At 37.6% G+C, this 23,140-nt stretch overlaps 2 protein-coding genes and 1 long non-coding RNA gene across 3 annotated transcripts in view; 2 read left to right on the top strand and 1 right to left on the bottom strand.

Annotated features, from left to right (window-relative positions):
• Nucleotides 1-14,017, bottom strand: part of LOC139967437 (D(1) dopamine receptor-like) — a 124,656-nt gene extending 110,639 nt beyond the window's left edge. The window contains exon 1 of the mRNA XM_071971224.1: nucleotides 13,869-14,017. The gene's annotated coding sequence lies outside the window, so the exon portion shown is untranslated. The remainder of the gene's footprint in view (nucleotides 1-13,868) is intronic.
• LOC139967438 (carbohydrate sulfotransferase 14-like) lies at nucleotides 12,426-17,519 on the top strand. Its single transcript, XM_071971226.1, has 3 exons — nucleotides 12,426-13,021; nucleotides 13,710-13,849; nucleotides 15,598-17,519. Exons 1-3 carry the CDS (start codon nucleotides 12,898-12,900, stop codon nucleotides 16,504-16,506), a joined length of 1,173 nt encoding a protein of 390 aa, XP_071827327.1. The 5' UTR covers nucleotides 12,426-12,897; the 3' UTR covers nucleotides 16,507-17,519.
• Nucleotides 17,520-17,888: 369 nt separating this feature from the next.
• On the top strand, nucleotides 17,889-21,894 carry LOC139967445 (uncharacterized). The gene is made up of 2 exons (XR_011792991.1): nucleotides 17,889-18,141; nucleotides 19,527-21,894. It is a non-coding gene; the product is annotated as an uncharacterized lncRNA (long non-coding RNA).
• The last annotated feature ends 1,246 nt before the right edge of the window (nucleotides 21,895-23,140 follow it).

The following is a 23,140-nucleotide window of genomic DNA, read 5'->3' as shown; positions in this document are numbered from 1 at the left end:
TCGCACTAAAGTCGCGAAAATATAAATAACGCAAGCCACGATGACTTCGTGTGATTTCATCAAAAGTGATTTTTTTCCCCCTTAAGTATAATATAATGTTAAAGATGTAATCATAACGTGAGAAAAATGGGTCTCACTCTACCCAAGAGATTTTTTTGCTCGCCTCACTTATTGTTCTGCCTTTGGCCAGATTAAGAACAAAACTATCGTTCCATTTCAGTGATTTCATATTATTCTACCCTGTTGGTGATTCACGTGGATGTAAAGGTGTAATACGGCAAGGCTAAAAAGTCTCCACTGTAGAACTGTCTCTGTTATCTAACCTGGGTAATTTACATTGTATACAAGGCACTGCGGACTTCTGACTGGTATCGCTTACCGAACCCTCACCCTCACCCTCACCCCCCCCCCACCCTCACCCCCCCCCCCTCGAAGCAAGCAGAGTGATATACAGGAATCTCAACCACCTAAGAAGCGGTTACCATATTTGATTGAGGCGAATGTAGAACATTAAAGTCTCTCGTTTGAGTACTGTTATAACTGAATAGTTTCTTTGCTGTTTTTATTTATATATCAATTTGATTATACTTTCTCAGTCAATCTTCTGTTCTTGATTTACTCACGGCAAAGATTCCCTTGGTTTGTTTCGTTCACTATCAGATAACTTTTCATTTGTTTAATGAAGTTCAGCAACAAATCAAATTAAGACCGTCAATAGCCTACGTGTCTTATAATGTTTCATGAACATTCATGTTTCATTGTTTGCTTGTTTTTTTTTCCTACTTTGCTCAGCCCGGGCAATTAGGCTTCCTTCCTCTCATAATTAACTATCTTGTGTTTTTGTTGATTAATTAAGTAGCCTATATGTTTATATTTATTCTTGTTGCGGGAAAAGAAATGGATAAAATAAAAAATAAAAAAAAGATCCATGCAGGTTTTTCAGAATTTTTGTAAAACTCCCCCCCCCCCCCTCTTTTTTTCTACAAATCTGTATATATGTATATATAGAATTTACTTGTTTAGACGCTCTTGCAACAAATGAACGCTCGGTTGATTTCATTTCGATAATTTTTGCTTATTTCAAACCGTCTAGTGTCGGACGTCTTCGCCTTCATCCAACAATGTCCGTAAATTGAATTTTCTATACTCTTGACCCTTCAGGGTAAGATGAATAAAGCAGATATCTGTAAAATCTCAAGAGCCGTGAAGATTCTCGGCACATCTTTTAATTAGAAGCAATTTAGTGCGAGAATGCCCAAGAGGAATAAACCAACTTTAAAAAAAAATAACACTAAATTGTATTTCTTGATAACAAACAAAACAAAAAAACCCATAGTTTTATTTTTTATAATAAAAGTTTGTTTTAATCAAAGTGCACTGTATGATATGTAAATGACATTTTGCAAAGTGTAAAAATTTGACAAATATTTGGAAATAATTATTCGCCACAGTAAAGGACGAGTAATATTTTTTTCTGAAACAAGGTGTACACATATGCTTTCTTCTTCTTATTGTTGTTTAATTATTTCATTGCATTTTTTGTTGTTGCAATTTTACGTTCGACCTATTTTATACGTGTGATCTCCTCGGGTATAGTTTACACTGAGCTTTTGAACTATAGCAGATATCGTTAATTCTGTTTACAAATAATCTACTACTTGTTAATAAATTACCGAAAAATTTCGATAACAAAATATGTTGAATCACTTTCTAGTTAGTATCAAAAAAATTTAAGGAAGCTATAGTATTTGTTATCGCTTCCAGGATAAACATTCTGTACATTTTAACGATACGAGAACCAGTATAACTATATATCATATTTCTATATGGTCAGCATTATTAACGGATTGAATGAATAGGATTAGATTTGGAAATATGAAATACGAAATACCATAACAAAGCCTTTTTTTGTTTTTTTGCCGAGTGGAATGAATGGGTAACGGTTAGTCACACGTTTATTATTTGTGTTTGCGTGATACATCTATATATATATATATATATATATATATATACATATATATATATATATAGAAAAAGAGAGAGCGGGGGGGGGGGGGACTCTAAAAGAGCATTTGTTGAAACATTACATATCATCGACTTGTATCACTAATTTGTAGAACGTCAAGTCTATACGGGTAAACTGTTCTAGATAAATTTATGTTGCATATTTATGTATAGCACATCACTATCATACTTCACATGTATGCAGTTAAACGCTATGTGTTTTCTTCGTCCACTTACACCATAACGTTAGCGAGCAAGACGTCCTCACCACAGGCTGTGTTGCTAATTGACTCACATAGCTCACAGCAAGCAGGTGGCTCTCGGATTTACAAGCAGCAAAGAGTACTTAATCGCGTTACCCGCCGAGAAAAGGGATCCTAGATTTCGTGTTGGATCGCGGATTAGGACAAAAAGCAATTAAAAAGATAGATATGTCCCACTTCGCAATGCTATATCATTTAAACCGCACTCAATTAGGTTCGCTCTAATTGAATGGTTATCTAGTATATATATAAGAGGAAGACTGATAGCGTGTGGGGATCAAACGTCTGTAATGTGTTCTCATAGATCAAATATTTTCTGACGAGAATATCGGATTTCAAAATGTGAATGATAATAAAGTTCAAACACGATCGTTACAGAAAACAACGTAGCCATAACCATAACATAACATTACATTTGCCGCCACGCAGAGTATAGTTGTAATTAGTCAAATTTGATTACATGCATTGCACATGGAAATAATTATATCGGTTATTAAGGTCTCGATGAAAGGCCTTTATTTGGGTTTTGACACAGAATGCCATTAATGGCTGGTAACTTGTACTGGAATTACATGCTAACAATGTTTTCATTCCTTGTATTTCATATATATAGGCAGTACAAACACTGTTGCAAAAAGTTACATTTTTGCACGAGAGTTATTTATTTATGAATATTTATGAGCTATTTTGCATAGTATTTACCATATATGTTCCTTTCACATTTCTTCAATTGTTAGTTAAGTTAGCGTGTCCCTTGCTTTGTATACCTATCGATCCAGCCCTATTTTGTTTCTCGAGCCTTTCGTATCTATTGTTCAATATTCAGTTATTTTGAGCCATGCATCGATAGTTGAATGTGCCGGTTGAACATTCAATCCTATAACTTCTCGCAATATTTACCACGTGTCCTGTATTTCAAAGCTAAAGTATTGGTGTCAGCGGTGGGATATATATGTACTGGGACTCTATAGGCTGACACTGTCATGTGTTTTATCGAAAGCAATTATGTGACAAATATATGTCCTGAAACCATGGAAACAAAACAGAACAGAGACTAATACGAGTAGAGAGCATATATATAAATATAAAAAAAATGGATTCTGCGATATATATGTAGGCTATGTAAGTTATGTTTCACCGTCTCTCCTTTAAACAACTCATTAAATACTATTGTCCTTCAGAGGGAATACTATATCTGTATAGAGTTGCATATACGCATGCTGGTGAATATGTATGCAGGTACATAGCCGCAGCGTTGCTAAGACACCAGTTTCCGATCAAGGCCGCACTATAAACAAATGTATCATTATATGAGTGTAATTTGGACATTTGCATTCGTGATTCGAAATACTGCAATATGCTGTAATAAAAAGAAACTTTACACATACTACCGTAATTCAGCACTGTATAGTTTTATATTACAATAATGTTTTACAGCGCATGCAGGTTGCAGAATAATAGGACAAACGTGACTTGTTTAAATATGTGATGTTTTCAAAATGAATTATCAAAGCCTCAACGTTAGAAATATAATGTGTAATTAGTTTATCAATCCTAACTTACATTACATATTTGTGTAATTAAAGTTGACCCTCGATCAAGCAATATGTAACTTAAATACCAATACTGTTGTTGCTGTATTTTGCATAGCCTTTGCTAGCATATTCAAACAAAACATTAATCTATGCCGTAATACATTTTCTGAATATTAATGAGAATGAAATTTAGAAATTTATGTAAACTAGTATAGGATTATTGCATAGAAACAAACTTTAAGTTTTGATATATTATAGATCATTACTAACGACTAAAGCATCAGCCTTTGGCAAAATAGAGTTAGAGAGAATCGATACCGCGTAAGCATCTGAGGCTCATTAAACTAAGTGACTGGGCTACTTAGTTTAACACAAAGTCCATCATGTTAATTGAGCGTTCCAATGACATGATGGCCACAGTATGCTTGGTTTTTCTTGCCCAATAGTAGTATTATTTGTGTACATTATGGTGACAAATAATTTAACACTGGGACCAAGTACAACGAGGCTAAGCGTAGGTTTTGCTTCATGCAAAGTATTAAATAATAGTACAGTTACCCTTCCGATTATCGTCACAACAGATGTTAAAAACCGAAAAACAGACTGTTTCTATTCAAAGCATGAACATATACCCTATAGACCTACCACATATTCATAGCAGCGGTATCTAGCCTAGCCTACTTTGCATTTACGAATCGAGGGCTGAATCATTGTTTAAGAGTAACTATACTGCGATGTAGAACCCTGATATAGACCTCGTGCCGTCCCTGTATGAAGAACAGTGCTCAGATTACTTGACATTATTTGAAGAGAAGAACAAAAACCAACCAGATAATTCAATAAATCAAAAGTAGAATAGCCCAAAGGGTTTTCATATTAATGATAGATAACGCGAAATATACAAACCAAAACTTAACTAAAGCAGTACACATATCTGACTCACGGGTTGACAGAAAATGACATATGAAACTTACCACAATTCCCCAAAACTTGTTGTGAGGTCACAGAATCACTTTGTTCAGATGGTCCAAATCATTTCAAGGATCGCCATCGCTGGATCCTGCTTCCAGCCGCCACCATACCCCTTCCCCAACCGTTTCCTATAGCAATTACAGTATAACAATATTTCGGACCATTTGCCCACATTATTATTGTCGTGACACTAAATATGTAGTGTGCCGTGGCTTAACAACGACGGTTTAGAGTTTAAAGAACTAAGCTAAGAGAGTTATTCGGTGCTGTTACCCAATAAGTTACCAATAGGATGGAGAGGTTAACCCCCCCCCCCCCCCCTGAACTGCACGTTATTAGCCGCTAATCCGTGATTAAGACAACTTTCGGCATAAGGCGTAGATCGAAGATGTTTTAATTAGTGTAAGGAATTTTGGATTAGCAAAAGCTTCTTTGAAGTATCTCAAGTTTTATTTCAACAATTATACGTTTGGCAAATAGGGCATCCGAGTGAATCTGTGACGTCTCAACCATGTTCACATTGTTAGCAATTGGGGTGGAGGGGGAGGGGGATTCTTATAGGTTTCAATCTTTCTGATGTTAATCCCTAAGGCAGAGACAAGATATAATGTTATCTTTCAGTCAAACATTCCTGATTTGAGCTTAACTGAAACATTGACAAATCCGGTTATCACTTATCGGATCAGAGAGAGAGTGTGTGTAAGTGTGTGTATATGTGTGTGTCCAATCGTCTAAGGGATTAGGCGTAATCCGTGGATCTTTCATGACAAGTATATTGATGTTACGTATATAGCGAATGAACTTTTACAGAGTTGACTGACAGAATCCTGTACAAACTCGAATTTTGAATTCGGTATTTCCCTATACACACACACCCACCATAACTCTCATACACAAACTCACAATTAGACACACAAACACACATACACACACAACCACCATAACTCTCACACACAAACTCACAATTAGACACACAAACATGCATACATACATACATTACGTCAGTTACTCAGATGCAACACAATGATAGGAAAGCGAAACTCTTTCATAGCCTCAAATAACACGTTTACAGTACAATGTGTTTTTCATCAAGGACAAATAGTGTTGAATGTTACCCAAGGGTGATTTGTTGTTCATAAGAACTTAAAAGAACATATTTTGGTTGAGTTATCAGATTTATATAGAAACAACGGATCAACATTAACACTTAGAAGGTCTGTGGTGTATTTTGCAGACGTTTATCGTCAATCTAACCTTAAAGGAGCACTCCAGAGATTTAACATATCTTAAGTCTGAATATCGTATCATATCAAGAGGAAAATTCGGAAAAAAGTAATCTTGTAAATATTTGCGTGTGTTTACAGAGAGAGGGAGTAATACTTTATAGAATATCGGGAACAGCGTTAACATATGTCCTTTAACGGTATAGCCGACACACGCAGAGAACAGAGTAACTACTGTAAATCTTTAAGTTTTGTACACCACAGCAAAACTGGATCGTGCTACAAATCGGTAGCATATGCTATTAGGATTACAGTAAGAACTAAGGATAAGCGTAATCCCAACCAATCCAGCTGATGCATTTTTTGGGGGATTACACATATCCTCAGTTCTAACTATAATCCTAAAAAGCACATGCTACTGGTTTATCAGATTTGTTAGCACGATACAGTTTTTACTCTGGTGTACAAAACTTTAATATTTACAGTAGTTACTGTAACCTCTGCAGTGTGAATCGGTTGGTAACTGAATGAATCAAAAACAATTTGTTACCAAGGGAAGCTTTATACGATTAAAGCACTTCAGTGGTTTACATTCGACGGGGTGTATACTGTGATTTGGTGAGATGTTAATGGAGTGAAGGACATGGAAGATAGCACTGCATTATAAAGTGCTCTTAAATTGCATCTGTTTGAAAATTCTTAACAATCAGTTGTACTTTTAATGTACATTGAAATATTATTAATGGTACGGAGTAACGACTAAAGCTAATTACATTCATCATAACAATTTAAATGACTGGTTTAAAAAAAAAAAATCCCAATTTAACCGATGTGGAACTTTCCCAAATTTAGAGGGCGTTGATCAATAATAGCTTCTAACCTTCTCCGTCGGTTAACCGGAAAAAAAAAAGAAAAAAAAAGAAGGTGAGTCGTCCGTTTGAAAGCTGTTCTATGATATATAACATACCTGACCTTACTAATTAAATTAAGATTACTTAACGTTACGCGCGCCTGTTCGTCAAGTTTAACCTGTAAGGGTCGCTAACAGCAATGGTTTGTTCGCCATACATTGAGATAATAGCCAAATCAAGTTATAGATACCTTAATTAAATAATCGCAATTTGGTCTTTCTCTAAAGGGACTGAGGAGGCATTAATGGGACCTTGCCTTCCTTTTTATGAGAAGCAATATTATTTGATCCTCGCGGGAACCCTACGGAAATATTCCTATTTGTTTCACTTTTCAGAGTTCAAATCTTTTGATTTTCTTATTCTTTTCATACGTAACCCTTCCCCCCCTTCTTCTTCTTCTTTTTTTTTGTTGTTTTGTTTTTTGGTCTGTATATTGGGATTAACATTCATATGTTAAAAATAACTGATAACTAGAATTTAACCTAAGGAAATGGAACATCTTGTCATCGACTGACTATTCTAAAATAGTCAAACAAGTTCAGGGCAACAAAGAAGAAAAAACTATGCGTGAGCGTAACCTTCACTTTCCTTAACTCGTGTTAGTTACTATGGCGCAACGAATAATATTTTGCTATACAAATATGACCTCGAATGAACTTGAAATATGCAATATTTGTATTGCGAATCTCTAGATGCGTAGGGATGGGGTGGGGGGGGGGGGTGAAGACGAATTGAGGGGTATGGTGTGGTGTGGTGTGGTGTGGTGGGTGGGTGGGGAAGTATGGAGAGGGTAGGAAGGCTGACTTTGGGAGAGGGAGGGAGGGGCTTGGCTTCATAATGACGTTAAACATGTAGCAAGCAACAATTATCTATACTAATTAAATATAAGTACCAGCGATTAAACGTAACAGAGATAGAAATTAGTAGCACTAAAAAATTCCCTTATTGTAATGGTCTATGACATATCAAGACTAAACTTTTGTCGAAAGTCATCCTTTTATGAAAAAGACAAACTTCCAATTTTAACATAGCGCCACTTATTTACGTATTTTTTTTTCTCTTTAATTTTCTTCCAACTTTTACAAGGAATGTCATAGTTGAAGAAAAAAAAAACAATTGGAGAAACGATCGTGACAAGTAGGCTACCGTCTCGAAGTTTAGGTTAAGAGTGGTTCAAGTTTTTTAACTATCGTGCCCCAGGATGACTTTGTGACCCTGGGTGACCTTTTTTTATATTTTATTTTTAAGGTATCATTTAAAAGTTGGCTAGCACGGTCTTAAAAACGAAGACATACTGTACTTGATTTTCTTCTGGTTAAGTTAAAATCATTGCTATTGTTCTCAGTAAACATGGCTTTGACCTTTTGTAATATGATCATGTTAGCTCAGCTGAAGCTTTCAGCTGAGCTAACATGATAATGTAGCGATCGTGCGATTCTGTCGACTCTCTGTCCCTATTGGCCACCGTGTTTGAATAACTGCCATGACGTCATTTTGCATTCGATTTGGCTGAAATGTCGCCAGCACAGTGTGTGAGTCAGTGTGTCAGTTTTAAATTTTTATAAATGCGATTTATCTTCTTTATTATAAATTTGAAGGTCATTTGGGGTCATGAGAGGTCATTTTCTGAAAAAAACGTAAAAAAAATACTGCCCCTCCTAGAGAGTTTGTCCAAATCTGCTGAATTGTTGTGGATTTATAACTTTTGGATTGTGGTTAATCCCCTGAACAACCTTTGATTCAATTGAATCAAAGGTTGTTCAGGGGAAAATATTTTTTGTCGTCATGTGTGGGCCCAAAACAGGGCCTTCAGTAGAGAATTCAGTTATGTGAAATGTAGGCCACAGATCACATGCAAAGATCATGATGATTTTTTTTTTTTTTTTTTTTTTTTAGTATTTAGGACAAGTATGCGTTTCGGTGTGAATAGCAAAATGTCTACCATCTTTAATGTTCCCGCCATTTTCGAAAATAATTCAGTCCAGCCGTGGGAGACTTGATCAAGTCAAATTTTTACGTGTTATTCAGGCTGGCTTGCTATGTAGTTCGATGTCATTCTCTGTGACAGGTCTGCTTAGCAGATTTGTAATTTGAACTTTCCACGGTTTTTGAGTGGAATTACGACATATGAGAATGATCTATATTATTGGAGCCGATTCCGATTTCTGCTCTTTAACGTTTCTCTGCGGTACATTGATTGTAAACCAGTTGCAGGTCGTTCTGTTGTTGTATGGGTGCCATTTTCGCGAGCAATTTTGTGTCAGCACAATTCAAACGTGATATCCACAACAGAGGAATTTCCGTTTTCGACTTAATATTGCATGAATGAAAACTACGAAGTGGATCTACCGTTGGTTCTTTGTTTTTTGGCAGAAGCCAAGTGAATGGGGTCCCATACCCTGCTACATAAATGAGGATTCCGCGACCATAGGACCACACATTCTCTTCCATAAAATTCATGAACATTTCGTTAAATTGTTATGGAGTATACACGTATACGAGTCCATGCACGAACCTACGCGCGAGCTCAAGTGCACTGTAGTATGTGTACTAGGTGTTCAAAACATTTCGAGTACTAGTTCAAGGACCTAGGCTACATGAGTACATACCATGGCGATAAGTAGGAGTTAAGTCAACTGTTTGCTAAAATGCGCGTACGAGTATGGAACCACCGCTAGCCTGGATTTCGGCCAAACGTCATGATCACGTGGTCACAGTGCAGTGTTATCAGATAAATTAGGTTTAAGAGTCTATTCGGTATAGGTAAATAATGATATAGGATCTGTGATAATTTGCATACGGAAGGACGTCTAAACACGGAAGTTATCCGAAATCTATCTGGGAAAAAAACACTTTTTTTTTTTTAAATCATAATATGTGATACCGCGGTATAGGCCCATGAATCTCCAAATGATGTCTTTGAAATATGCAAGGAAATAAAACAAATAGTAGGATGAACTTTGCTCATTATTCCACTTTTTAATCAGTAGATAATCCAGGAACCCACGAAATTCGACAGAGAGAGACAGAATTTCGTTTTATTCAGTCAAACTTATGACAGAAATTTAGCTCAAGTATATTGACTCATACCCATGGGGATGTCAATATCCTGACATATTTCTACTGGCGAAAAATAAAAAAAACTAGAATGTGACAATATTGACTCATGGCATAAGGGCTTGCAATGGCTGCCGGAGCGAAAATAAAACTTTGTGTTTTGTAATTTTGTACTCAGCTTAATAATCAAGTGTGCAACAAGTCATGTGTTATTTTCGCCAACAATGAAATCATTAATTTGCAACTATATTGTATTGTATCTAATTGTCGTGTCGTGTGGTATACAGGGCGTTGTTCCATACAAGGAATTTTAATGGTATGGCATGAATGCGACCTTGCTATCAAATTGATTTTTACATTACACATAGGCCTATACTAGACTTACTATTTAACTGTGGTTAGTGGCATATACATCGCGTAATCGAGGTCCCTTATCATTAATTTACAACTTTGTTTAAACAATGTGTTACACGTTTTAATTAATGTCACGACACTTATGGTTAAGTCTACACAGTGGTAAGATTGACCTGATGATACCCTATACACAAACCAGCACACGCACCCACGCACTTATTTATACAAACATACATACACAAATACATACATACATACACACACGCATACATACAACTAAGCAATGATTTTTGTAGATTCTCTGTAGGCCGTATAGTTCGAATTTATACTGTAGTTGTGACATGGTTGAATGGTTCCTACACTCATATAGGCCTAGCTCGTTGGCAGTGGCGTCGCCAAGGGGGGGCCAGGGGGGCACGTGCCCCCCTGGAAAACCTAGTGCCCCCCGAGTGCCCCCCCCCCATCTGAGATTTGGGTTGGTAAAAAAATATATATATATATTTTGTTATATTCAACTCCCATCATCTGAGTTGGTTTTTCATAAGGACAAAGAAGCACAGTAATTCGTATTTTCTTCAAATGAGCTGCGAAAAAATGAAAAAGTTTATCCTTGAACGTCGGGTATCGAAGTCGTAACCCGCGCCATCACAACAGGTGTCGATATTTACATTGAATGTGTCAGTGCTCACGCCATACCAGCGGATATACACGTCCGCTTCGCGAGCTACATGACTGTGAGAAGGGAGGGTACTGCAATATGTTGCCTTGGTCTGAGGTTGACAGGTTAGGAGCTGACGAAATGTGAGAATGTGAGGGTCCGCAGGCACCATACTTGCCTATATTTGTGGACCCATATATTAACCCTGTTGTGTAGGGGGTGCAGAGGTCATTTGAGGTCAGATGCTTGTAGGAACAAATGGCGAATGTTCACACCTGCATACTGAGCCATACTCGATGTGTGATCAAACTTTGGATTGCATGGTGAGATCCCTGATAGGAGCCAATAACGATGCTGGAACCTGTTACATATTAATAGATAATGGGCGAAAACGAGAAGGACAAGAAAGGAGTCGGGGTCATGCACACATTAATTCAACAAACGTAGGTTCTATTGATATAGGGTTAGGCATAACATCGACAGCATGTGGTTCATATCCTCTGCAAAATTCTGCGCCTTGTTAAAATCATTACCTCAAAAATAGCAATTTCTGGAGATATCTTCAGATCGAATTTAGCATCAAATGTGGCAGCATTTTGCATCTAGCCCTCCGTATGGGAAAATTTTCCAAAGGGGAGGGGGCAGTGGCGGCGGAACCGGGGGTTTGGGGGGCTCAGCCCCCCAATGAAAAAGTTGAGGGGGCAAATGCATGATAAGCCCCCCCCCCCCCAATATTTACCAAAGCTCCGAAACGTGCATCTGCCCATTTTTCAATGCATACTTGTCGATCTGTCCGATGCACACGTATACTATATAGGTGTAATAATTTTAGTAAATGCTGGGGGGACCCTCGGCCCGTCCCCTGGCTATAGACCACATTGTCACCCCAACCGCGTCTTCAAGCCCCGTGAAAAGTGGAAGCAGTGAGTGTGAGTACCGGTAAGCGCAACACAACTTCGTCTTAGGCCAATGACTTGCTTCATTTCAGCCAGTTCTCCAACATCCCCTTACTACACTCAAAAACGTCTTTGAGAGTACACTACGAGTAATAGCTACTCTCTTAAAACACCATCGAATATACAAATTACAATGTTTTTACAGACTTTTACGTGCAATCTGAGAAATAGCAGGCTTGAGACCCATATTTTAGGGCTAGGTATTCGCAGCATAAAACACTCGGGAAGTGCCGTTTCCGGCCATCTGGGGGTTTGAAAAACCCAAAATTTTCTTGTACGCTCCGCGCCAACCGATGGTGGCGCTCCGCTTAGATAGTCTCTATACATTAGCCCCCCCCCCCAATAATTTTCCCGTTCCGCCGCACCTGGAGGGGCACCCCCTCCCCTTAGACCCCTCCCCCAGGACGGCAATCCGTATCCACCTAAGTGCCCCCCATCAAATGTTGGTGCCCCCCCCCCCAGACTGAAAAGTCTGGTGACGCCACTGCTCGTTGGTCGTTGAGAGAATTGGAAAAGAAATAAATACGGTAACAGGTGGCCAAAGAAATCCACAGACTGTGATGTGATGCATGGAGGGAATTACAAGCGGGCAATCGGTCTCTGTGTAATGACAATAACAATAGCGCCGACAAAAGTCAATACCTCGTTTCAACGAGACACACACCACTAGAACTGCATATGCAGCCCGGATAGACTAATTATGTGTATCCTATACGTGTAGTGTTATGCTGTACTTCAGCGACTTCAACACGAAGTTCTTCGTATGTCACTCGGTCTGACATGTGAAATGAGACTCGGTACTCATTCGACACATGTCATTCTTTCTTTAAAATTGTGATTTGATAATCCAAAGGCGAAAAAAAAACCTTGACTGCAGAACGACGATCGTGGAGCAATCGTTTACATGGTGCATTTGCCCTTACGTTAGTGTAAGTGTGTGTATGTGTGTATACTTCCGTCTGGTATGAAGAGCATGTATCTTATTACCAAGATTCGACGGACGTGTAACATTCCAGTCCTTGTAGTGTTGACCGTGTTGTTGTGCGTGCTCGTGAAATTGACTGGTTTCCACAACGTTCTTCTTCAAGGTAAGGAATTATACCCTAGCTATAGTTCTCGATTAATCTGACTAATGTGCTAAACTTCATTGTAGGTAATATAGGCTACAGAGGTACTATATACAGTAACTTATACGTCTAACCAGAGCTATGTTATAGCTCTTTGGTGACGTTACTGACAAGACGTCGGCATCCATCGAAAAACCCTTGCAGTGTTATTATCTGAGCTAAGCATCTAATAGAAGCTAGGGTCACAAAAGGCCGCAAATGCATATGGTATAGGCCTTATATGTATGTAGGTAACTAATTATCAAATATTAAAGATTCTCAAAAACCAGTTATGGGTACAGGCGCGTAGCCAGGAATTTGCCAAGGGAGGGGCGAAACTGTAGATTCGGCATTGCAAACTATCTAAGCGTAGCGCCACCATGATTGGCGCGAAGCGTACAAGAAAATTTTGGCTGAAAATGCCTCCCAGATCGCTGGAAATGGCACTTCCCAGGCCTTTGTAAGTTGCATCTTAGCATTTTTTCTTTTGAAAATACTAGCGATATCATAAAAACATTAAAAAAAAAATTAAAAAGTATGCTCAAGGGGGGGGGCGGCTGCCCCCTTCGCCCCCCCCCCTTGGCTACGCGCCTGTATATGTAACGTTTTTTGTTTCAAGCGGTTGGCTATTCTTTTACGAAATGATTTATAAATATTCTCATGTTCTCAGGTACACAACAACAACGCCAGCTTCACGGCTCTATCGCTGAAGCGAATATCACCAACGATAATTCAGAGAATCTTAAAAACCTTAAAGAACAAGAAGATATTTCCATAATAAAATCAGACATCTCCGATAGTGAAGAAAAGGTAGATTGATATACGTTACCATAGTAACCTTCTTTTCCTTTCTGTTCGTGAATATTCATGTTTATGGTGTATACTGTGAAATTGAAGAAAAGTCAATATCGAATCAATATTGATTCCATAAAAAAATATTGTAACAGCGTTATTTGAAGGAGGCGAAAGATATACAACGGGGAACGTTACGGAATTGTGTCTTACATATATATATATATATATATATATATATACATATATATACATATATACATTATATATATATACATACATACATTATATATATATATACATATATATATATATATATAATAATTGTCTCTGTATGTGATAACTGTAGAAAGGTTACTTTTGAAATTGTTTTCATTGTCAGCTCTGGAATTAATCTTTTTTGATGAGAATTAAAGTTATTCTAAGGTTTAAGAATGAACTTTAAGATGAAGTGGTTTTTGTGGAATTAAAAAAAAATTCAGACGTATTTAACCATATATATAAGAGATTGTTTCACACATAAAAATTCAGAGAAAACATGAAAGCCAACAATAATGGGAAAGTAAAGATTAAATGGAACAGTATTTTGACTGATAAGTATATGAATGGTCTATTTTAACTGCACAATATTAAACTGAAGGCTGCAAGAAATTATTTCACTGCAAACTGTATTTGTTGTAAAGTATAGTGTATAGCTTCATATTATTACAGTAGTTGTATTATTTTGGTTGATCTTTAGAAACAGTGGGTCAGACCATTGAGATAATTAAATTAAACATGTTAAACCTAATTTTTCCTTACTTTGAATGTTTTTATTAATTTTTGGAAATAGTTTACATTGATTTAAGTTAATACCAACACCTTTTTAAGAAATAATTCAGGCCAGATTTTGAAAAAGATTCGGCCAGATTTAAAAAAAGATCCGGCCGGATTTTGAAAAATATCCGGCCGGAACTGGAACCGGATAATTTTTCACTATCCGGCCGGATAGTCCGGCCGGACCGGATATCCGGTGCATCCCTAAAAGGGATATGTATATATATATACGTTAAGTTAGACAATACAAAGCACGAAGGAAAATCAGTAAAGGGTTGTAATGAAATGGCTGTTTGAGCATACGTGACCATTATTGACTTTCTAACATATTTCACGTCCATACTTCTACCCTTAGTTCACCTTTAGGGCAATATTTATCCTCGATGGAGAAAATTACTTGAAAGCCTTTTGTCTATGAATTCTGCACGTACGTTTGTATTTTACATTTCGAGGAAAGGAAATGTTCACAGTGGCCATACAGGCCCGTTGCCAGTCCGGAACATAGTGGGACCGTGCCCGCCCCAAGTACAGGCTATTGTGCTCCCCCTCCCCCCCCCCCCATACACCAGTGCCACAGAAACTTCACAATTTACAAGACACTGTATTGTGCCCCTTAAATTGCTGAATGAACCTCCTTAAATTGTTTGTGCTCCTCGAGGCTCGAACTCAATATTTATGAACATACATGACGATAGGGAAGGCATCTGTGTGGGGGGGGGGGAGGGGGACCCCTGGTCCAGTTTGTGGGGCCAGGGAGATAAGTACGTAGACCGGGACAATATGGGATAAACATGAAATGTGCGGAAAGGGGACTCGGTGTCATAATTTCCCCGGCCTGCAAGCATACTTGTTTGTTGTTTACTGTATCGGAAGGAGATACAAACATTTTCATTTTTTCAGCATTTAATATGGCCTGTTTCATAAATTCGCTTCTCCTTAATTCTCTACAGGAAAGTTCTCTCACAAATCACCTTGACGACTCCCAGAACAAATCAGACGATATCCATGCTCTTGTAGAAGCTACACAAATAGAGAGACAGACCATATTGAATGAGGCCTGCACAAGACTCGGCATCAACAGGACTCTGCCCACCCCGACATGGGCCACCACCGTCCACTTCCTCTGTAACGACAAACAAAGTTTCATTTATTGTTTCGCGCCAAAAGTAGCCTGCACGACTTGGAAGGGAATTATGAAAGAACTTTACATCAATGAACTTGGTGTTCAGAAACCAAAGAAACGTTTCATTAAAATGAACGAATTACTGAAAGATCCTGCCAGTATCGTCAAACGATGGACCACCTACAAGAAAGTGGTTTTCGCACGTGAACCTTTGAATCGAGCGCTTTCGGCGTATCTCGATAAATTTGTCTACGGCCCTGAGAAGCCCAACTGGGAGAAGAAATTTGGTACAGGAATTGTCCGAAAATATCGAAAAAATCCCTCCACGGCACTGAAAAAGAAACCGTTTAACATCACCTTTATAGAATTTATTCGTTATTTAACAGATACAGGTCCTAAGGACACCATGAGTCAAATGTCGGATCATTGGTTACCAATTTCGACATTCACGCATCCTTGTCGACTCAAATTTGACTTTATCGGCAAATACGAGACTCTCGCCGACGACGGCCCTTACGTCTTAAGGAAATTTGGACTTGATCAAGTCGTCACATTTCCCGAGATACACGGATCGCACGCAGCTGAATTAATGAAAAGACAATATGCAAATGTTCCCAAGAATTTGATCCGAAAACTTCAAGATTATTATAAACTGGACTATGAGTTATTTGGATACTCCAGAGAATCTGTCCTCGAGACGGTCTTGAGCTATCAAAATGGAAGTCGGGGAAAGTAAAAAGATCAACAACAAAAAAAGAATATAAAAAAAAAGAGACAAATAAAGCCTAAGAGACGAGAAACAATATCAATCATAAAATAATCTTAAAACAGAGAATATAGTCTGAAGCCCCGAACCATCTTAGCTATAAATTTTGTGATCGAGATGCTTTGGTGAACAAGTTTTTGTTCATTATATAATTGCTAGACTGACGACTTGAGCAAGTCGAAATGACATCACAGAACCACTCTAGCCAATGAATTTACAATGGTCTTTCATTGTTCTTTACCTTCTATTGTTTCTTTCGGTGGAGGATCTGGGGGGATATTTGTATATGTTAGGCAGTGATGAAGTATTTAACAATACATAACAATGGATATCAAGTATAACAATACTTGTTATTGTCATCATGAAAATGTGAACATGATAAAAAAAAAAGTGGGAAATTTTACTATATATTGTAGCACAATGACATCACACTTTTACAGACTGCATGCACCCTCTTATGTATCCGCATATATTTCAAAAGGGAACTGATATTTTTCATTTCGATGGGGTGGGGGTCGTGGGGGGGGGGGTTGTTCGTGAAGTGGCTGACTTGCAAAGACATTTGAGGAGGGGATTACGCAATTGTAAAGGATCAAAAAGGCCCCAAATCTTGCTGATATATATCAATCGTATATTCCTAATTTCTTGATAAACAGTCCATTGTTTTAGTGAAAAGTTCGCCTGTTGTTATGACTTAAGTGGGTCTACTTCATTTAGTTAAGTTTATTTAATTTTTGCTACAGTTTTAATTATATGTGCAACATTACAACGTTCTTGTCTTTCTTTTCTTACCATATGAGGTATAGGCGTGCCTGTTAATGTTAACCTATCACATTTTAAGCTTTTTGAATTTGAGCAAGGTACTAAATATGTATAAGGTCTCTAGCCTTTCCAACCAATTAAATCCACCCGCTCGCTAGGAAATATCCATTGAAGTAAAATGGGCTTCTTTGTGATGGATAAATGTGATGGACGTGTGTTCTTTTGCATGTCATGGCAAATGCACTTTCTATCACATATACCCTTATACAATGAAGCCTAACTGCAGTGATAAATAAAGAAAGCTTATTTATCGTATATAACTAACACTCTCTTAAAATGTTAGACTGAAGAATTCAGTCTTCTTTGAGACTGAAATTTTTTTCAGTGTTATACACTGAGTTTAGACTGAGAAACACTCTACTTAGACTGTATTATCAGTTACACCGTTCAGTCGCTGTTTTGGACTGACTTTATTAACCAATCAGCTAATCACATGTGGCATGTCATCTTACCATTTTCAGTCTCTGTATTCCACTGAAAAATGTATCCAATCAAAGAACAGAAATGCGCCTACGTCATCCGAAAATTTGCAAATACGCCGCACAAAAATAAGTGTGACGACGAGCGCTACAACTTGTGTACATATATACTACTATATTCTTCGCTTAGCCAGGTACTCGCTGTACTGTACGTACGCACGCCGTACACACAGCTAGGCATGAACGAGACAGACGACCGTATGTCTAAGCTAGAGTAGAGGTTATAAATTAGCAATGGCTGAGTCTTTAAGAACTTTTCTTACAAATAAAGGTTTCCACGAAGAAGTGATAACAGTGTTCGAGGGTATGTATGTATGTTTTTTGTTGTTTTCCAATTAATACAGAATAAAAGCTTGGCAGTTCGTAACGTTAGTTATTCTAGGCTTGTGCGCGAGGTAGGCCTAGCTAGGCTGTACTATAGCAAATAGGGCCTAGGCTGTTGTTATAATTGGTGGGGCCTATTAACACGATCGTCGGGCGAATAAGCACGCCGGTCCTGCATATGTACCCGATCGTCGGGCAAATCAGCCCGCCTGTCCTGCGTATGTACCCGATCGTCGGGCAAATCAGCCCGCCTGTCCTGCATATACATCCCGATCGTCGGGCGAATAAGCACGCTTGTCCTGCAGTATGTACTCGATCGTCCCAAAATGAATCTAGGCTAGGCTAGGTTAACCTCATAACAAATACTTGGACATAATAATGCTCAAGAAATTGCAAAACACAGTACTATTATGCATAGATTGTAAGCACCCTTAATTATTTGAAAAAATGTAGTGACTGCTACAGCCGTTACAGCATGAAGCTATCACGGTACCAGATCGTTGGGCAAATTAGCCCGCCTGTCCTGCATATGAACCCAATCGTCGGGCGAATAAGCACGCTTGTCAGGACTGCAATATGTACTCGATCGTCCCAAATGAATCTAGGCTAGGTTAACCTCATAACAAATACTTGAACATAATAATGCTCAAGAAATTGCAAAACACAGTACTATTATGCATAGATTGTAAGCACCCTTAATTATTTGAAAAAATGTAGTGACTTCTACAGCCATTACAGCATGAAGCTAACACGATTCTGTTAAACCATTACCATTGTATTTAAATCATGTGGAAACTGGAAAAGAATTGGTATGCTTTTGTTATTTTATTAAACATATAGTGGGCCATCAGTCTTTATTATAAGATTTTACAGTAATATTACCATTCACTAATGTTATGAAATCAGTTTCTTTTACAAGCAGATAGACATATTAGTGAAATCAGTAGGCTAAAATGTAAATCATATTCCTTGTTCACTGGTTTTCTATGCTGATGTAATGGAATCAGGAAATGTCATGAACAATTTATCCTTAAAAAGAGAAATTTCTGAAAACAACTAACAACAAACCTTGCTTGGTAACCATGTACCTGCCAAAATCAACATGATAACCCATAAATGTTAGGTTGAATTTGAATCCACCTTCACATAACACATCTCACCCGCCATGGATGACATATTGCTGCCTATCGTGAATTGATATATCTCCTTTGTACAATGCCAGTCATGTTCTTGTTTCTCCATTCTCTCCTAAATATTATTCTAGTCTAGTCTCTCTACCTCTCAACATATCTTTTTTTAAGAATGTTTTGATTTATACCATATTGCTTGTCCTTTATCACATTTATTTTTATCTTCACCAAACAGGAGGGCACAGATATTGAGAGTGCAGCACAGGGCAGACAAGGACAATATTGACAGCCTTTCATCCTATCTCTCGGACCAGAATTGAACCCCAAACAATTCTTCATTGTGGCAGATAAACTGGCCATTCCAGCTGGGACAGAGGCGTAGAACATACATTTAACATAGACTATGCTCCCCCTCTACAACACTAGTTTTGTGAGTTCCATGCTTCCATGGTGTATGGAATTTTGCAACCAACAGAAGTGAAGTCTCTCGTCCGTATCCATGCCACATCTATAAGGGCAGCCAGCATGGAGTTACTTCAAGGAGTGAATGTTACTTTTTTATTGCTCTGTAGTCCGGAACCACGTGTGTCAGCATGGAGTAGCTTTAAAAGGGTGTGAAGACTCGCGCAAAAAGAACGTCTAATGCCGGTAATCTGACCTAGTTTCGAATGAGGTGTAACAGAAGTGTTAGACACTGCCATCGATCCCAGAAAATACAAACACAGCTTGCTACCGTCGGTAATTAGACACCAGTGTACAGTCAGTACATACAGCTACGGTCAATACCCACATTACAGTGTATAAACGATACAGCGATGAACATCTCAGGTCCAGCTAAAGATATCAAGGTATCACGTTTCATTACTGTCTGTCTTTTTTAGCGACACGAACAAACATCACTTGCAAGCAACAGAAAGTTAACTTTTTCAGATGGCTGCATGCTGTTTGGGACAAATCTTCAATGCCTTTAAGGAGTAACTAACACATACCCTAAAACGTTAAATTGATTACCCGGAGTTTACAAACAGTTTTATATGAATAGGGAGGGCTCCAGAAATAAATATTTAATTGATTTTTGGTTTTTAAAAATGTTTTTTAATGATACTGATCTAATTATGAATGTAATTAAACAAACACCTAGTTGCCAAAAAAACTTTGTTGTATGATTTTTCGAGCATGTTATTTTAATGTTTACTTTAATGTTCCTACATTTCACTGCACTCACTATGTTGAAGGTTTATTTAATTAAGCAATTAATTAAGCTAATATTATTTATTGTGCACAATATTCCATAATTTGTTCCATGAAAAGCAAGTAACCTGATTATTATAAAGTCAGTAACTGTAGAAAATTCCATTTGAGAATATCCTTTCCTCATTATTCCCCCCCCCCCATTTTTTTTTAAATTTTAGTGATGTAATGAGTCAAAACTGTTTTCAATTTTTTAGTCGACTCTCGAGTGAAATTTCTTTTTCAGCTAGAGGCCGACATTAAAGGATTCACGTGAGATAATTTATAAAACTTTAAAATTTGATTGAAATCCCAATCAAAATCACTATATATGATTACTATCAGGAAGTTAAGAAATAATTGAGGGTTGTATAATAGTCACATGTACTGTTTTTGCATACAAATTTGCTTTATATGAATGCCATATCATGAAATCGTGAATGCAGTATATAATAGTTCATGTTTATCTAATAGCCATTATGAAGTTTGTGCCATTCTGTCAACTGCTTGCTTGTAACATTTTGTTTTGTGTGTGCTGGATAATGACTTTCAGCAATCGCCAATCTATATCATTGAAACACAAAGTATTAAATGTTCACCGCACTGATATATAGTTTGACCATTCCTAATATTTTATAAATAACCTGCTGAAAATTTGTCATATGTTCTCCCCATTTTGAAATCATTCTAAGAAAATTGTTGCTACTATACATTAATGATTCACAACTGGAAAAAAGGCAATGTACCAGATCCATTGTACTATCGTCGTGTTTCCATCATATCCCTTTTGTAAAGGCAGGATCGTATAGTATATTCTTTACAGTGGAACATTTAAAGTTCAGTGAGATCGGGAGATGGGATCAGCTGGGTATATAACCACTCAATTTACAGCTGTGTTGTCAATGAATTCCAGGGTATTACCACCTGGTGGTGACATACAAAGAATTTAAAGTGCTTTCTGTTACAGTGGTGTTGCCAGACATTTGAATCTTGGTTGGTGATATGTCTATTTGTGAATTCCTTCTCGGGGGAGGGGTTCCCCAGGCCACCCATTGGCGACACCACTGATCTGTTCTCAGCTCACCTAATCCTTTCCAAAAAAATTAAAGAACATTTTAGATCCAGGCCCAATTCAAGCAGAAATTTGACAGATTAATATTGAACTGAAAATATGTCACTGTTATGTAAAGTATCTTTATAATTTGAACGTTTGTTGCAAAGATAACATGTTTTGTTGAACATCCCTCAGAATATTGTAGTTTTGATTTCTGTTTTTTTTTAATATATTAAAAATTATATAAGAATATATAAGTGGGTTAGTGGGAATAAAATTACTGTTCGGTGGATATTGACAATTATATTTCTTGATGGAATACCATTTTTAATGTACTTTGTGTGTGACTGTCACAATGATTTTCTGGTCTTTATAGCCTAACATGATTGGATGTGAAGGTGAAGTCACTCCATGAAGTAGCACCTTTCAGTAAATTCCCCTGCATTAACAGATCATTGAATGTTGTCTTGATGACCTTAACTGCATCTTTATTGAAGAATTCCAGCACTTAGCCAACACAGAGGATCTATAGAAAAGCTTGTTCAATCCAGAATTTGCAATTTATAAAATTGACAGTATAGCTGTGATGTGTAATAATTCAGTCTAAAGGACCGACTGTTCAGTCTGATATCAGTCTTATAGACTGAAAGTATTCAATCTTATTAAGACTGGTGCTGCAATAAATCAGTCTAAACTGCTGACTGTTCAGTCTAAAGTGGTTTGATTTTCAGTCTATTAGACTGAAGAGTATTTAGTCTAATTAAGACTGACCTTCAGTCTTTACATTTCAGACTGGAATTCAGTCTAAGTAGTCTGATCCCTTATCCCATCCATCATTAGACTGAAATTTCAGTCGATTAGACTGAAATTTCAGTCTCTCATTTTAAGAGAGCACTCTTAAAATAAAAAGGGATTTGAAATACCGATGAAATGTTGACTTTCATATGAAATGAATATTAGAGAAAAAATGCTAAAAATATCGTTGTTTCTCTGTTTTGTGTGGCAGTCTCGTTTCCGCAATCATTTCATCCTCGATACACATCCATTAAGAACACGTGACCAGATGACAGTTCTCTCAGTTTATCGATCGAAAAACAGAGTTTAACGCCGATAAACTCGGTTTATCGAATTATTGCACATGTGGCGTGCCATATACGCGCCGTTCTTGATAACTAAGCAATATTTAGTCATATAGTTTTCTTCCGAAACATTTTCCGAACACGGAAATTTTTTGAAAAAAAATGAGCCCATGGATGCATTTGGACTTAACTGCTATCAATTCGAGCCTGAATACACAGCGGAGGAACTGAGACAACGAGACCTACAGCCAGTGCTAAACAGACCGCATCTGTGGCCGACTCTGTCAGTTACTCTGATGCTAGTACTGTCAACACTAGTAACCGTTCTGCGACGGAGGGGCAGGCCTGCTGCTTTTGTGCCTTTTGTACGTTCTCTTTTCTCTGGAAACCTTTTCCCGTCATAAATAACATAATATCGTTTTTCCCTTCCCTGCTCCTTCCTTCCCTCTGCTGTATACAGAACCAAATGCTTTGCACTCCGGCCTT

This window comes from Apostichopus japonicus, chromosome 5 (genome assembly GCF_037975245.1).
Source record: "Apostichopus japonicus isolate 1M-3 chromosome 5, ASM3797524v1, whole genome shotgun sequence".
NCBI classification, from domain to species: Eukaryota; Metazoa; Echinodermata; class Holothuroidea; order Aspidochirotida; family Stichopodidae; genus Apostichopus; species Apostichopus japonicus.
The sequence above is the reverse complement of the archived record's forward strand: the minus strand, read 5'-3'. Positions and strand labels throughout refer to the sequence as shown.